Source organism: Astatotilapia calliptera, chromosome 14 (genome assembly GCF_964374335.1).
Source record: "Astatotilapia calliptera chromosome 14, fAstCal68.1, whole genome shotgun sequence".
Lineage (NCBI taxonomy): Eukaryota > Metazoa > Chordata > Actinopteri > Cichliformes > Cichlidae > Astatotilapia > Astatotilapia calliptera.
This window is the reverse complement of record NC_137435.1, coordinates 4,652,194-4,666,537: the sequence shown is the minus strand read 5'-3', so window position 1 is coordinate 4,666,537 and position 14,344 is coordinate 4,652,194. Positions and strand designations below refer to the sequence as shown.

General features: G+C 42.7%; 2 protein-coding genes across 2 annotated transcripts in view; one reads left to right on the top strand and one right to left on the bottom strand.

Annotated features, from left to right (window-relative positions):
* Nucleotides 1-281: 281 nt before the first annotated feature.
* capn5a (calpain 5a) overlaps nt 282-14,344 on the bottom strand; it is a 30,111-nt gene continuing 16,048 nt past the window's right edge. The window contains exons 3-13 of the mRNA XM_026191487.2: nt 12,920-13,051; nt 4,044-4,252; nt 2,841-3,033; nt 2,576-2,769; nt 2,404-2,481; nt 2,116-2,311; nt 1,910-2,032; nt 1,615-1,811; nt 1,183-1,304; nt 687-823; nt 282-604 (exon numbers count right to left, since the gene is read on the bottom strand). Coding sequence (XP_026047272.2) covers nt 428-604; nt 687-823; nt 1,183-1,304; nt 1,615-1,811; nt 1,910-2,032; nt 2,116-2,311; nt 2,404-2,481; nt 2,576-2,769; nt 2,841-3,033; nt 4,044-4,252; nt 12,920-13,051 — 1,758 coding nt within the window. The 3' untranslated portion in view covers nt 282-427. The remainder of the gene's footprint in view (nt 605-686; nt 824-1,182; nt 1,305-1,614; nt 1,812-1,909; nt 2,033-2,115; nt 2,312-2,403; nt 2,482-2,575; nt 2,770-2,840; nt 3,034-4,043; nt 4,253-12,919; nt 13,052-14,344) is intronic.
* Nucleotides 5,581-8,140, top strand: ompa (olfactory marker protein a). The gene is made up of 2 exons (XM_026191488.2): nt 5,581-5,819; nt 6,677-8,140. Exons 1-2 carry the CDS (start codon nt 5,745-5,747, stop codon nt 7,106-7,108), a joined length of 507 nt encoding a protein of 168 aa, XP_026047273.1. The 5' UTR covers nt 5,581-5,744; the 3' UTR covers nt 7,109-8,140.

The window sequence follows — 14,344 nt, the reverse complement described above, 5'->3', positions numbered from 1 at the left end:
CATAGACCGTATAAGAAAGATGGCAGCAGCCACAGCCATGTTATCCATTGGTTTGCCGTGTCTGGTTTCTGAAGCCTCCAGTTGAAACTTTTTGAAGTGGGTATTTGGACTTTTTAAAAACACTTTTGGTCTCTGTTAGATTCAAAAAATTCCCTCCTGTGGTTTTTTTCATGAAGGAGGGAAAAGGAGGAAAGATGTGGAGAATTCATGAGGATTCAAAGGAATTAGATTTTTCTCTGCTGCCTGTTTCAAGGACTACAACATCCTTAAAATGGACTACAAAAATTCAGGCTGTGTAGATGAGATCATGCTGCTGAGAAATATCATTTCGTTAGCTGCATCCATCTTTTACTTACAGTCTATGGATATGTCTGTGAGACATTTCCGGGCGTTGTGGAACTTCAGAAATGTTTCCCGGCTCCAAATCTTAGATACCGGTGAGTATCGAGCTCGTCAATATCGCAACAGTGATGGTACCAGAGAGGTCGTTGTCACGGCGATCGCCCTTGTCCTTCAGGTGGAACGTTTTCTTTATTTCTCCCTGTTCGGCGGGCAGCGTCACCTGACCCAGGAAGGAGTCCTTCAGCACGTTGTTGTTGTAGATCTGAGAGACACAGAGAGACAGAAGGTCAGCGCTTTAAATGTACACACACACACACACACACACACTTCTGTGTGTTACAAACCTCGATGCCGATTGGCTGGTTTGCTTTCTTCCTGTAGAAGAGCCCCTTGGTGTCGAAGACGGGACTGCACGTGTTTTTATAGACCGGCGAGCAGACCTTCTGTCCTTCGCAGCGAATGATCACGTAAGGATCCGACGCTGGAGAGACACAGTTGAGTTATCAACACTTCAGTGGACATTTCATGATGTTTCTGAGCTACAATTTACAGATGTCCCCTAAACGCATCGCATGCAGGTCTCACCACACTTTAAACATTTATTTATAACAGGACTTTAAACCACTTTATTCTGAGTTTTCCGGTTTTATGATCGGAAGCCACTGAATTCAAAAGCTGATTAATCATCAGGCCGTGATCTGGGGTAAAAGTCTAATACCCCAAATCGTTCTCACAAAGCCAAACAAACATGCCTGAGTGGATCGCGGTGGTTACGTCCGTCTTTTATATACAGTCTTTAAGGTGTAAGGCAGGTTTCCTGTGAAGAACAGAAGCATTTACCTCCGTCTGAGTCCTGTGCAGCGAGTCCGTCGGCCTGCAGTATGTGGACCTGAGTGACCAGAGAGGGATAACCACACATCCCCGACCAGCAGGTCTTCTGGGGCTCGTCCAGAGTCAGCTCCCTGCGGGACAGACAGGAAGATCCGTTTCTGTGGTTCAGTGTTTAAATGTGCAACGCTGAGTACACACAGAATGATAATTAATGCTTTCATGTGTTGTTGTTTTCATAAAGTCTTTATTGGCTGCGTGTCTGAACTGAGAGGAAGCCCAAAGATCTCCCCTCACTCTCAGTTCCCAGCATGGAAAACAAGAGTTTATTTTCCCCTGAAAGTGCAGCAGGGAGGCCGTCCGCCGTCTTTACTGTTCGCCTACATTAATAGAAACAGAAGAAAATTTCTAAAAATGGCGAGCTAAACCACGTGTGCCGCGTACTTGCAGTCTGAGGTGACATCGGTGAAGACGCGGAGCAGGAAGTCTCCCTCCAGGCCGGGGTCGAAGGTCGTGGGTATGATGACGTAGCGGCCCTCTTTGAGGTCGATGCGCAGGAAGACAGACCTTGAGTTGATGTAGATGCTGCCGCCAACCTTCTGCTGGGTCACGTGCATTCGGTACGTCCTGTTTAACTCCACCTGAACAGGAAGCAGCAGAAGTTTTCACTCCAGTTTAAATGACTGAATCCAATACAGCCACAGCCGTCCTTTTATAACAACGCCCATGAATATCTGACCTTGTGTATGTCGAAGCCGATCGCCAGGTTTTCTCCTCGCCCCCCTCTCAGAGTGGCCCTGCGGTCCTTCTGCTGCAGACAGATCAGCACCTCATCCTCCGGCTTCTTCACGTCAAACACGTACTGCGACACACAGAAACGAACATGCGCACAGTCATAAACGCACAGGATGAATTTTAACCTGAAACTCTGAACAAATGAGACACCTGCGGGTTCTGGAGAAAGGAGTGCTTGTTGTTGGTGCAGCCCCCAGCTCGGTTGAGCAGCGGGTCATCGTGGCGGTGCCAGGAGCCCCGCATCACCGCCTCCTCCCAGGTCTTGTGTAAACTCAGGTAGGATGTGTTGATGAGACGGCACAGGATGAGGTCGGTGAAGTTGGCGATGAAGTCATCAAATGTCATCCTGCAGGAGGAGGAGAGAAAGGACTGGTATGATTTACTGTGAGATAAAGTTGAAAAAGAGCCACCAGGTGGCAGCGCAGCACTAAAACTCACCAGAACTCTCCGTCGTCCTCCACAGTGACACCCATCTTCTCCCGCTCACTCTTACTGACCTTCTGCCACTCTTCAGAGCTGCAAACAGGCACAAACGCTTCATCTGTATCATCTGTATCACACCACAGATCTCAACAAGAGAACCTGTTCAAAGGATTTCTCTCTTCCTCACCTGTCGCTCCACGGCCCGTTCCACTCTCTCTTCCCCCAGGGGTTCCTCATGCGGATCATGTTGAGTTTGTCTGACCTGAAGTAGGCCAGCAGGCCGTGGCCCAGCCTCACCTTGCGGACGTCCGTCACGGCGTAGGCGTGGCCCTTGACCAGGCCGCAGTCCAGCCTGGCCTCCATGTCCGCTTGAGTGGTCGCCTGGAACGACACGTCGAGAAGATGAATGAATTCGTTTGGTTGGCGTGGGTTTGCGTTTGACGTGTCCTTACCCGGATCGAGCAGCTGATGAGGCCTCCTCTGTTGTGAACCTTCAGGACTCTCTCGAACAGCTCGTGCTGCTTCTCTTCGTCTTGTTTGTACCCGTTCTCTATCAAATCCATCGGCTCGGACACGCCTCCCGTGAAATCCACGAGAGCATCGGCCGTGTTGCCCCCATCCAGAGCTTCGTAGCACCCGTACATCCTGGAAAACACACAAACATTTACATTTATTTTTACTATAAACAAACGTTTGAGTCTCATTCTGCTTTTCAAGTAACTGTCCAGATTTACAACAGAGTCAGGGATTCATGCCCTCATTTTTATTGCTAATTAAACATAATTACAGGGAGTAAAATTTATATTTAATCAATTTGACGTTAACATTGTGAAATGTTAAACTAGGATCACATCAGCACCTGTTTGAATTTCACTGTTGATGAGAAAACAGATCTGCTGTGGTGGTCCCTGAGTTTAAGGGAAAAATGTCAGAGTTAAAAATCGGACCCCTCAGATTTCATCTCTAAAAGCACAGAAGGAAACTTTATACTGGACTCATTCACGGACTCAGTTCACATTAATCCTCCTTTATCTTATGCTGCCTTTGTGAGGCTCCTCAGCCCATTTTCATCTGAAAAGGGCTGTTTTAGCTCCTCCCCCTTTAAACTAACCCTTTTCTGATTGGCTGCACCTTGTAATCAGAAGGTTTCAGCACTTGTAAGACATGAACGTAGCTTCCGAGTGGGAAAAATGAAGCCACTGTGGAGGTGGCTTAAACCTGCGTTCTATCTGAAGTCCACCAGATGGCGACAGCTGTGCAAAGAGACTTCCTGTCCTATGTTAGTTTGTGGGAACACTTTCCTTCAGAGTTTAAGGTGTCAGTCCTTATTTTGGGACAACCTCACCTGTTTGTATGTTTCAGGAAAAAAACCCCATCCAATCAGAGTTCTTAAAATTCCTCCATGTATCGCGTTATTGGTTCTGAGCTAAATTACTTTAATTTCAGTTCCTGTTTTTATGTCACTGGAGAGCCTTGGGTCAGTTTCTAATGCATTTGTGTATTCCTGAGTCATTTCTTCAACATGAGTTTCCTCGAGTGTTTCTTTTCTTTCCACAGCTGTAAAATATTTAAGTGATTTTATTTCTTCCTGCCTCTTCATATCCTCTGTTTTTATTAGCTGCTGTTTTCAGTTACTGATCTGAGGAAGTGCTTACTTGGCGTAGGCCTTCTCCACCAGCGCGCTCCAAAACTCATTGCTGTCGTTGGAGTGGCAGTACACCAGCTGTCCATTCACCGTGGGGAGCCGGTCATCGATCACTACGTCCACCCACTCTCCAAACCGCCAGAAGCGGAAGTGGAAGATCCCGGCGTAGGAGTTCGGTTTGTCTTTGTCCCACTCCTGATCCTTCCAGTCAGGAATCACCTTTGAAAAAAAAAAAAACCCCAGAAAAAAAAAACATAAAAACCATGGTCATCACCCCACTCGAGCTCAGACGTAACCGCGGTGTGCTCAGCTGTGTCATATCTGGGGAGCAGCCTCCCGGGGATCTGCGCCCTGAATCCAACAGGAAGTCGCCCACAGATGCCGTTTTGGTCATTTTCAGGCCTTTTACACGCCTGGAAACATCTGCACGTCAACGTTAAATGAGGTTCAGCGCCACCTTGTGACATTGGGAGTTTTATAACTCGTTTGTTCAACAGCCAATTAGAATCCAGGGCCAGACCTCAATCACGCCCAAAGGAAACACCAGGACCGCAGCTCAAAGGTGCGACTGACCATCGCTGCTTACAGCGTTATTTATTTTACAGGTGATGTCCTTGAAGGCTGTTTTAAATGTAAGCCACATATTAAACAAACAGTATGTGGACATAACAGTGTTTAAAAACGTGTTCAGGTGCAGACAGGGAGCGATTGTGGGTTCTCTAATGTAAAATATATTTTCTCATCTTTACTTTCTATTAAAAAAAAAACAATGTAGATAAACACAACAGCTCCACACTACAAACACGTACAGAAAAAGATTGAAACGAGCGATTTTCACTCGTTTCCCATTAATGACATTAAGCGTCTCTGATTAACAGGAGCAACTCAGGATTAAAGTTTTTAACGAGCGAACGTCATCCATCCACATCCTGCGCTGAAACCCCAGCTGACAACACGTTGACATAATCCATACACACACACACACTCCCCAGTGAAGTGAGTGATATAAATAAATAAGCGATCCATTGAGCTAAGACGAGCCGGGCTCCCAGAAGCCCTCGGGAAACTCCCACCGTTCCCTGTCATACGTCAGCAGCGTTTCCTGTTGCTTAGCACCTTCACACATCACCTGCCTGCTTAACACCTTAAAAAAAAAAAAAAAAAGACCTCAAAAAGTATTTTCAAACGTTTTGTACAGTCTGTAGAGAAAAACGAATCTACAGAAAATGCTCTCAGCTGTTCTGTGTTAGCTTCAGCGTTCATGTCAAATATAAACTGCTTTACAAACAGCTGACCTGTGTGATTCTGCAGAAATGTTCAGTTTCTGCAGGAACGTCTGACTCAGGCTGGACGACCGAAATAACCCGAGCAGGGTTGGCTGCACAACCAGACGACTAACAAATGTGACCGTTACTGTCACAATAATCAGATGTTTGCATCGATCTCATCTCTCCTGCCCCCTCGTGCTAATCAATACGTCCCAACCAAACTACCCAGTGGGCTCCAGGGGGGAGATGGGACAAAATGAGAAAGTGGTACACTGTGATGGAAACTGTTGGGAAGGGAGGAGGGGGAGAGGAGCCTATGAGAATAGAGTGAGAGAAGAAAAGAGGCTGAGACTAGAAACTCCATCAGAGCTTCATCTCTCACAGCATCCATCCACACAGGCAGGCTCTTCCTTTCTGCTTATCCCAGGAATAAAACCTTAGAGATGGACGCTGATGAGGCCAAATCTCCCTCCAACACGATTGTGCTGGAATTCAAAGAAGACACCGCGCTGACAGAGGTGAGGCTTTTACTTCTCAACTTCAGATGCAAAACAGAAAAGTCTGTTGGCACAATGTGTGGATGAAAATTTCAGAATAAAGTGCAGCTGGATCAGAGCAAGTACGGTTTTTAATGTTTATTTCATATAAAGTTTCATTTTCTGTGTAACTTTAGCTCTTTTTAATTATTATAATGTGGCGGGGCAAAATGTAAAAGGTCAAGTGTGTGATGGTAACAAAGATGCACAAAAGTCCCATCAGACTGACGTGTGATCACTCAGCTGTGTGGCTGTCACAGTGAACTCCTCAAACAGCACAACAGGACATATCTTTTGTTGGCTAATTCCATTAAATATGCTCCAAAAGGCACAGCTGAGAGGTCCAGTTCAGTGCGTGTGTTCATTAGCAGATGTGTAACAATCAGCTGTAACAGTCTGTGTCGGCAAGCCTGCCAATCAAAGCAGCCGCACTAACTTTACAGTCAACAATTTATTTATTTTTTAAACATTTTTTAAAACATTTTAAAAATAGAGCAGCAGTGCCTGTGACACTTCAACTATCATCTCCTCTGTGGAGTTGCACAAAATATTTTAAAAAAATGATAATAGTTGATAAAACTGCAGACTCATAATTTTAATTTTATAGGTGTGAACGGCACTTTGTATAAAATAGCCCAGAGAGCACATCATCCGTTTGTGCCATTCATCTGCTTTTCTTTTAAAAACACTGCTTATTCTGACACAAATGCACAAACCTTTGAGCCCCATCACCTTCCCGTCATTATGAGTCTTATCAGAGACTGATACCGGCACCCAGACTGAAAGTTTCCTCCAAACCAAACATGAACTGACTTCCTGTGTGCTTCTTTCCTGTGCAGATGATGCGCCTTCGCGTGTCCTCCCTGCAGCGGTCAGGGCAGAAGCGTCAGGACGGCGAGCGTCTGCTTCTGCCCTACGAGGCCGTGTATCGGCTGGACTTCGCCATTCAGGAGCTGAACTTCTCCCGCTGGTACTTCTCCCTCTCCGGCTACGGCCGCGTCACCATCACCGGTATCTGCCAGCACTGGACCCCCGACCTCACCAACCTGATGACCCGGCAGCTGCTGGAGCCCATTGGAACATTTTGGCGTAATGCCGGCGACCCCGAGGACTCGCAGCTCAAGTGCCTGGAGGCGGATATGCAGGAATTCGGCGAAAGGATTGCAGAGCTCGCCAAAGTCAGGAAGGTCATGTACTTCCTGCTTGCTTTCAAGGACGGGGCCGAGGCGGCGAATCTCAACTGCTCGATCGAGTTCACGACAGAGAAATGACTTTTATTTAGTGCCAGTAGAATCCTGATAGAGTCCAGAAGAAGCCTTTAAAAATTTCTATTCTATCAGCCATTGTTTTACTGTTGATTAGAAAAACCTGACAACTCTGTTTCAACCAATCAGAGATAGATGAGCTTAAATATTCTCCCTCGAACTAGTTAAACAGTAACTCTCTTTCTATCTTTGAGTGTAAGTAAGACGCCGGTTTGATTTTTTTTTAACAACAAAAGTTACATAAACACCAAAAACATGCTTTAAAGCAAGTATTTCAACACAAAAGCAACATTTTTTGTGAAAATAAAACCTGAAACGAACACAATGACAAGAGAAAGAAAACAAATGCTCTGAATTAACACTTAATATGCTTTTATATATGTTGGTGCTAATTAAAGGGACAGTTCACCCCAATGGATGCAGTCCGGTTTCTCTATTTCACAGACATAAGATCCATTTGTCAGTGTGTAAAAAACAACTACATTAGAAAATTATAGAAGATATCAAGCAAGATGAAGAGCCTGGTATCAAAGTATAGGTACAAAGAAAACTTTTCATATGTTTTAACTGGTTTGAAGCCCACGTGGTGATATGAGTTTCCAAACATTCTCCAGTAAACAATCAGAAACATTCAGTGTATCAATGCTGGTTTCTGTTACAATGTATCACATCTGAGAAGTTTTGCTATTGAAACTATGCTAAATACAATGTTACTGATGCTCGCAGGTCTATCTACTAGATTATTTAATTAGGTTTCATATAATAAATATTGACAGTTTTTAGAACCTCTAAAATTTTCTGAAATTATTTACCTTTGAATAAAAACACTAAAAAAACAAAAACAACTTATGATCAGCTGACTGTTTTAACAACATGTCGATTACTTTGTTTTGTGACTGTTGACTTGCTGCAGTTGTTGTTTCGTTGTTTCTTATTCCTTTCATTGTTTCTATAGATAACCAAATATTTCCACTGCATGCCTGCTGATAGAAACAGAGATCAATGGTGTGACGCCAATTAAATAACCACTGAAAGCCGTGTGTGTTCTCATTGGTGCTGGTTTTTATTGGTGTTACTGAGCAGGAAAGAAGTAACGAGGGTGGGGACAGTCGTACACAGTGAGGATGTAAGGAGGCAACAGTGGAGGAACTTAAACGTAGTTACAGCACTTCAGAAAGACATCTACTGTAATGAAATTTATTCCCCACGCTTTGCAATTCATTATTGTAAATGTAAATGTTTTTAACAAATGATCAGACAAAGGAGGGGTTGTGGTTGTTTCTAATTTAAACACTCTTTGGATCTTCAGATAAAGCTCCAGAGTGTGATCAAAGTGTGGGTGGGCTCTTTAGTTTTTTAAAAGAAGCCAAATGAGTCTAATTATAGATTGAATGCTGTGTTGAGGCTGTCATTTTCAGCATCTATGTGTATGTTAAAATTAAATTGCTCACAATAATTATTTTAGCTGAGCACCAAATTAGATAAAAAGTCTGAGAAATCAGAAAGAAACTCAAAGTGTCAGGTAGATGAGAGAGAAAAATAAAACTGGTTTTTGAGTTTTCTAATTAGCATTGACATATCTACAAGTAAGGCTTTAGATAAGTAAAACTCCGCCCACAACTTTATCCAGCATCAGAAACCTAAATGAAACAGAGCTTTTAGATCAGTGTGGACTCACAGGGATTGTGCACTGACCGCATTACTGGAAACTCAGGCCATGGTCAGCAGTGTTTTCCCTGCTCAAAATGGGCCCTTGAGGGAGTCTACTAACGTTAGCACAATGGGTCATAGTTAAGACACACACTGTTTACATGTTGCACTCTACACCTGTTTAGCCGCTTGATAAACAAACTATTTTATTTTAAAATTTCTATCAGGTCATTTCCTGTTTTATTTTGTTATTGTGGGTACTTGTCTGTTCCTGTCAGCTCTACTTCCTCCCTTCCTGATAATTGCTCCGCCCTCATTAGTGTTTTCTGCGTTTAGCTTCTCTTTGCTCGCTGCCAGATTGAGCTGTGCTGCTTGTCAGGACTAGTCGAGCTTTCTAGGAACACAGGAATTTGTGTTCTTGCATTCGTTCGTCTGAACCTCATTTAGATTGTTTGTCACACCATCTTCTTCCCATGTGTGCCCACTACACATTTTTGGACTTTTAGACTGTCACCTTCTGCCACGTTTACTAAAAAAGTAAATTAAACCTACTTATAAATGATCAGAAATAATCTTTATTACAGTTCTGCTGATTTTCCTACAAGTTTTCCTACACCTGTGTGTCTATAAATCCACCATTATAACAGTATATTTAATTGTTTGAAGAGGATAGAGGTCTGTGTTGTAACTTGTGTGATCCTGCTTCCTCCTCTCTGTGTTTCTCTGTTGCGAATGAATGGAAACAGATTAGAAAAACTCCAGCGTGTCTTGGTTTGCTCTACAGTATCTGGTCTTGGCTTACAATAGTTCCCACTGTGGTTCCACTCAAACTTTCCACATTACTGAAACAGGCTTAGCAATAAAATGATGGGGGCTTTCTCTCCAACAATTCCAACAACAAGAGCTGGGAGAAGCTTGCAAGTTGAGTCGAGTTGTTTTTCCTTTTGACAGTTCTGACATTTCCTTTTCATGCCTCCTAACCACTGTAATCTTTGCATCACAAGATAATAAAAAAAAAAAAGCACCCTTTTAACTGGACATTGTAGCAGATAACTCGAACATTTTGCCCTCTGGATTCACTCATTTGAAAAATAACGGCAGCTACTTTTAAAAAATGGTCACAATCTTCCAGGATGAACATTTGCAGCTAAGAAAAACGACAGTTTTACCTCAAGATTTCAACCTCTGCATTTAGGTTCAAAATGTTTCGCTCTTACTTTCTGTTTATGATTAAAGAGAAATCAAGTTGAACAACTTTTAAGTAACTTTAGAGCTTCTTCCTCTTATTTTACTTTTTAAAAAGTGCAATTTATAATCAAAACACAGGAAAATTGTACCACAGTAAATAGATTGAAGAAATTTCCTTTTTAAAAAACAGAAGCACAGCTGATAAATATGATGCTTTTTCTTTATGTACTATTTTGTGTAAATTCTATAGCAAGAGAACAGAGTTGTGTAAATGGTGCCAGGAGTCCATCCAGGTCGTGTGGCTGAAACTACAGCAAAACTCTGGAAAAGTCTATTTGCCTTTTGTCCACTTGAGTCTCCGGGAGTATTAAGCTAAGCTGTTAAAGTTAATCTTCATTTTCAGGCCCTCCCCTCCTTTATTTATTTTTAAATCCTTAACGTGTCTTACAGGATTTCAACATTAAGGAGAAAGAACTGAAAGGGAGTGTGGCTGTTAGCTCCTGGAAGCAAAGCTGTTATTAGAGAATCTGTCTCAACAGGCAAATCATCAGAAAGTGAAAATAAATCATTTCAATCAAACACAAAGAAGGAAACATTGTTTCAGATTTAAACAGCTAGCGGCAGTCTTAGATTTGGCGATATTTAACAGTTCCCAAACTAAGACCTTAACTTTATTAATTATAAATGTGTTATTTATGTTAAGTGTTACTGAAACACTTCCACGCTCTGTGTGCAACACAAACACATCATTTCACACAACAGTAACTGTTGTATAAGCGTCCGTGTGCTTTGCTGTCGTCACCACAGAAGCGGTTTTGTTTGTTTTCGGACCTTTGAAGGGTGTCAAGACAACTGGGTGCTCCACAGAGGCAACTACATCTAAAACAGACTTCACTTTCCCTCCAGTTGATGGAAAACTAGGAGGCTGAGAGGAGGCCCTTTGAGAGCAGAGAGGAAGCAGGAGGCAGCAAGTGTGTGTGTGTGTGTGTGTGTGTGTGTGTGTGTGTGTGTGTGTGTGTGGTTACACAGGTTTTTCATGTGTAACAAAGTGTTGATTTAATGGTAAAAAGAATAAAAGCAGCCTAATTAAATACTTCTAGAACAGTGGTGATCTTTCCCTCAAAGCAGCAGAAAGTAAACACACTTTATATCTCAATATTTAAGACAACATTTTGGATTTTAAGCATGTGGCTAAGTCATTTTGTCTGCAACCCACAGCAAATCTGTTCATCAGTTTATACCGCCATCTTATGGACAACAGATGTTACTTCCATCGGTGACCTCCGACACCAAAGGCTGCATGCATTTGGATTTGTTTGGCATTTATTAGCAGGAAGCTCCAACAGTTATGGATGGACCTGCATGCGAGCATTACCAAAGATGGGGTTTGATCCAGATCTGCATCCTGGAATATTTTTGGAAGGAATCTTTATCACGAGATGGTTCGAGATTGGGCGTATTAGATCAAATCTTTGAAAAAGTATCCGATTAGTTTAATGCCCAAAGGGAGAAATCAGTTTGATGTTCTCAAAAATATCAGAAACTATCGGTATATCCCGGAGCAGGGAGACGTGTGCAGTCCTGTTCGTGTGCTCAGTAAACCGGTGATAACACAACAGCAGAGGATATTTGTGTGGTCGAGGATATAAAACTATGAACTGAAGATATCTCACGAGCACAGTTTCATCTGGAGATGTAATCTTTAATCGATTAAGTCATGAAACATCGCTTCCCTCGTCCCTTATTTCATTTATACGGACAGCACTTAATCGCTCATCTTAGACCGTTTCACGTTGTCTCACTTATGGACCTGCGTTAAGCCAGATGATTTTCTCCAGTTTAAATGATGAGCATGTTAGTCAGCAGGAACAGCCCTAGTCTTGTAAGCTCTTTCCTCTTCAAGACTCAGTTCATGGCTGGTGTGGAGGTTTCAGTTTCAGAGAACTTCCATTAGCAGCTAATCGATAAGAAAAATCACTCAGATTACACAAAGTGCTGCTTAAACACAACTAAAGGCAACACACCCACTCACAATAATCTTACAAGCTTCTCCACACATGTCCACACACACACACACACACACACACACACACACACACACACACACGAGCCTCCTTCTCTCAGTTCAGCTCAGATAACATGAAAAAAAACAAAGTTATAAACTATCGAGATAAATTTAATTCAGTTATTTTCATTTTCTCCCTTTTCCCTCTATTTTTATTAGACATTACAATAATGAATGTTTAATTATTTACTTTTACTTTATTTTTTTTTAATATATATAGCATTTACTTAAATCACCAAGCACATTTTTTCCTTCACAATTCTGAATTTTCAATCTATTTTAAAATACTCTGATATGCTACAAATTGTAGAAGTGCATTAATGATACAGGACACTTAAAACTGCATGTTTTTATCCCATGTCAGGCCTCGTATCTAACGTGTTTAAAATAAATATTAATATTCTGCAGCTGCTTGTTTGTGAGTTTTGCTGTAAAAACTTCATTAAAATCAACCTGACTGGAAATAAGAGCTGAAACATCATTTTATGACTGAGGATGGCGTCAGACAGGAGCATGCTGTCTTCACAGTGCTCGACGATGCACCAAATCATTCCTACCTGTAACACCTGGATCATCCTCACTCACTGTTTAGTTTCGCACATACTGCAGTTTATATTTTTCTATATTTCACACTCACACTTGAGCACCTTTAACAAATGAAATTTCCCCTTTGGATTAATAAATGTCAGACTTCTGGATTATTATTATTTGTTGTTGCAACAGTTTAGGCCTTTATTTAAGAGCCCTCTAGAAAAGCCCCCGTGTGCCTCACAACAGCCACGGCTGCATTGTATCCTGGGAGTTGGATGCCACAGGAGTGTGGGACCAATGCCTTCTCTCTCCTATAAAGCCTTTCCCACCACGTCTATAAAAATCTCTGGAATGAGTGCAGCTTTTGTTCTTCCTTCTCTCACCTTCTGCCATAGAGCTTCTCTGGAGGCCAGACTGGAGCAGGCGGCTACGAACCAGCAGTTTCCCAGCTGACCTTGGTGCAGGTCATGAGCGCTGATGCCGTCCACAAACAGATGGGGGTCGCTGGTCAACTCCTGGAACAGCAAAGATGAGACAAATCATTGTTGATAAACTAATTTTCTTCCTTAGAGGCATTACATACACTCAAAACTCTGTAACTGATTACTCATAAAATCGGACCCACAGGCAGCTGTACAGGAACCATCACGGCCCCTGTAAAGTTAATACTTATCCTCATCTTCTTATTTACAGGCACAATTAATCCACTTCTAACCGTATTATAATTTAATCCAGGTTTGAATCTTTTTATACTGTCTATTTTATTGCAGTGTGTCTCTGGAAAACAGCAGGCGGATGTGGTCAGGACAGCTGCCAGGTGTGGATGAACGTAAAGCGGGGCGTTACCCGGAGCACTCGGTCAAACATCATAATGTAAATACAGAGTAAACTCACTCCCCGATTAACTACAAGTCTCTTCTGAGGGTTCAAAGCCAAACAAACCACAGAGGCAGACTAACGGGACGGCAGCCAAATGATAGAGGTGGGATAAACCAGAGCACACGCCCAGGAAGACCACTAACTGTATGTAGAGACAAATGTACACATGGCTCCACAAAGTTAGCCTCTCAGGGTCTTATATCTGGTGTAGAATTGATTAAAAACAGTATGTTTGTGTACTGCAGATCTGAGCAGAGCCAGCCCACGGCAGGAAGAAAGCTTTACTGTGTGCATTCTCCAAATTAAAGGCCACTTTTAGTGCATATAGCTACTATACATGCACAGACAGTAAAGATCCAGTGTTTCCCTAAGACTGTATTTGAGATGATGGAAGAGGAGAAAGATGGAGGATGTATATGTGTTTGCTCTCTGGGACAAGAGATAACAGGTCTAATATTCAGCTCCATTTCCAGTCAGCTCTCCATCCTGTGGGCTGACTGCAGTTTGACTACAGATGGTGGTCCTTGGTCTGCTTTGCAGCCTCAGCATAGTTGAATGCAACTCTCCACCTTCTGCAGGTGCTGGGTAGAGATCCAGTCACAGAGAGGTAAGAACCTCTCCTGGAAACAGACAGTATAAAAGATGAATGTCGCCCTCCAGGTCTGAAAAGTGAAGCCAGTGCAGAAGTGCCTTAAAAAACAGCATTCTTTTTAATGGCCACCAGGGGGAGACTCTTCTGGTCCCCAACAGACTTTGGTGGCGCTGAAGTCGATGTTGAAATGAGCCTCAGCTGCCTCTCTCTCTGTGACGTCAGTAAACACGATCCTGAGGAGTTTGAGATCATACTAAATAAAGCATGATGGTCATTTAGTTAATTATGATTATTATTAGAGTCAGAGTTTATAAACCAAGAGTTATGATTGATAGCT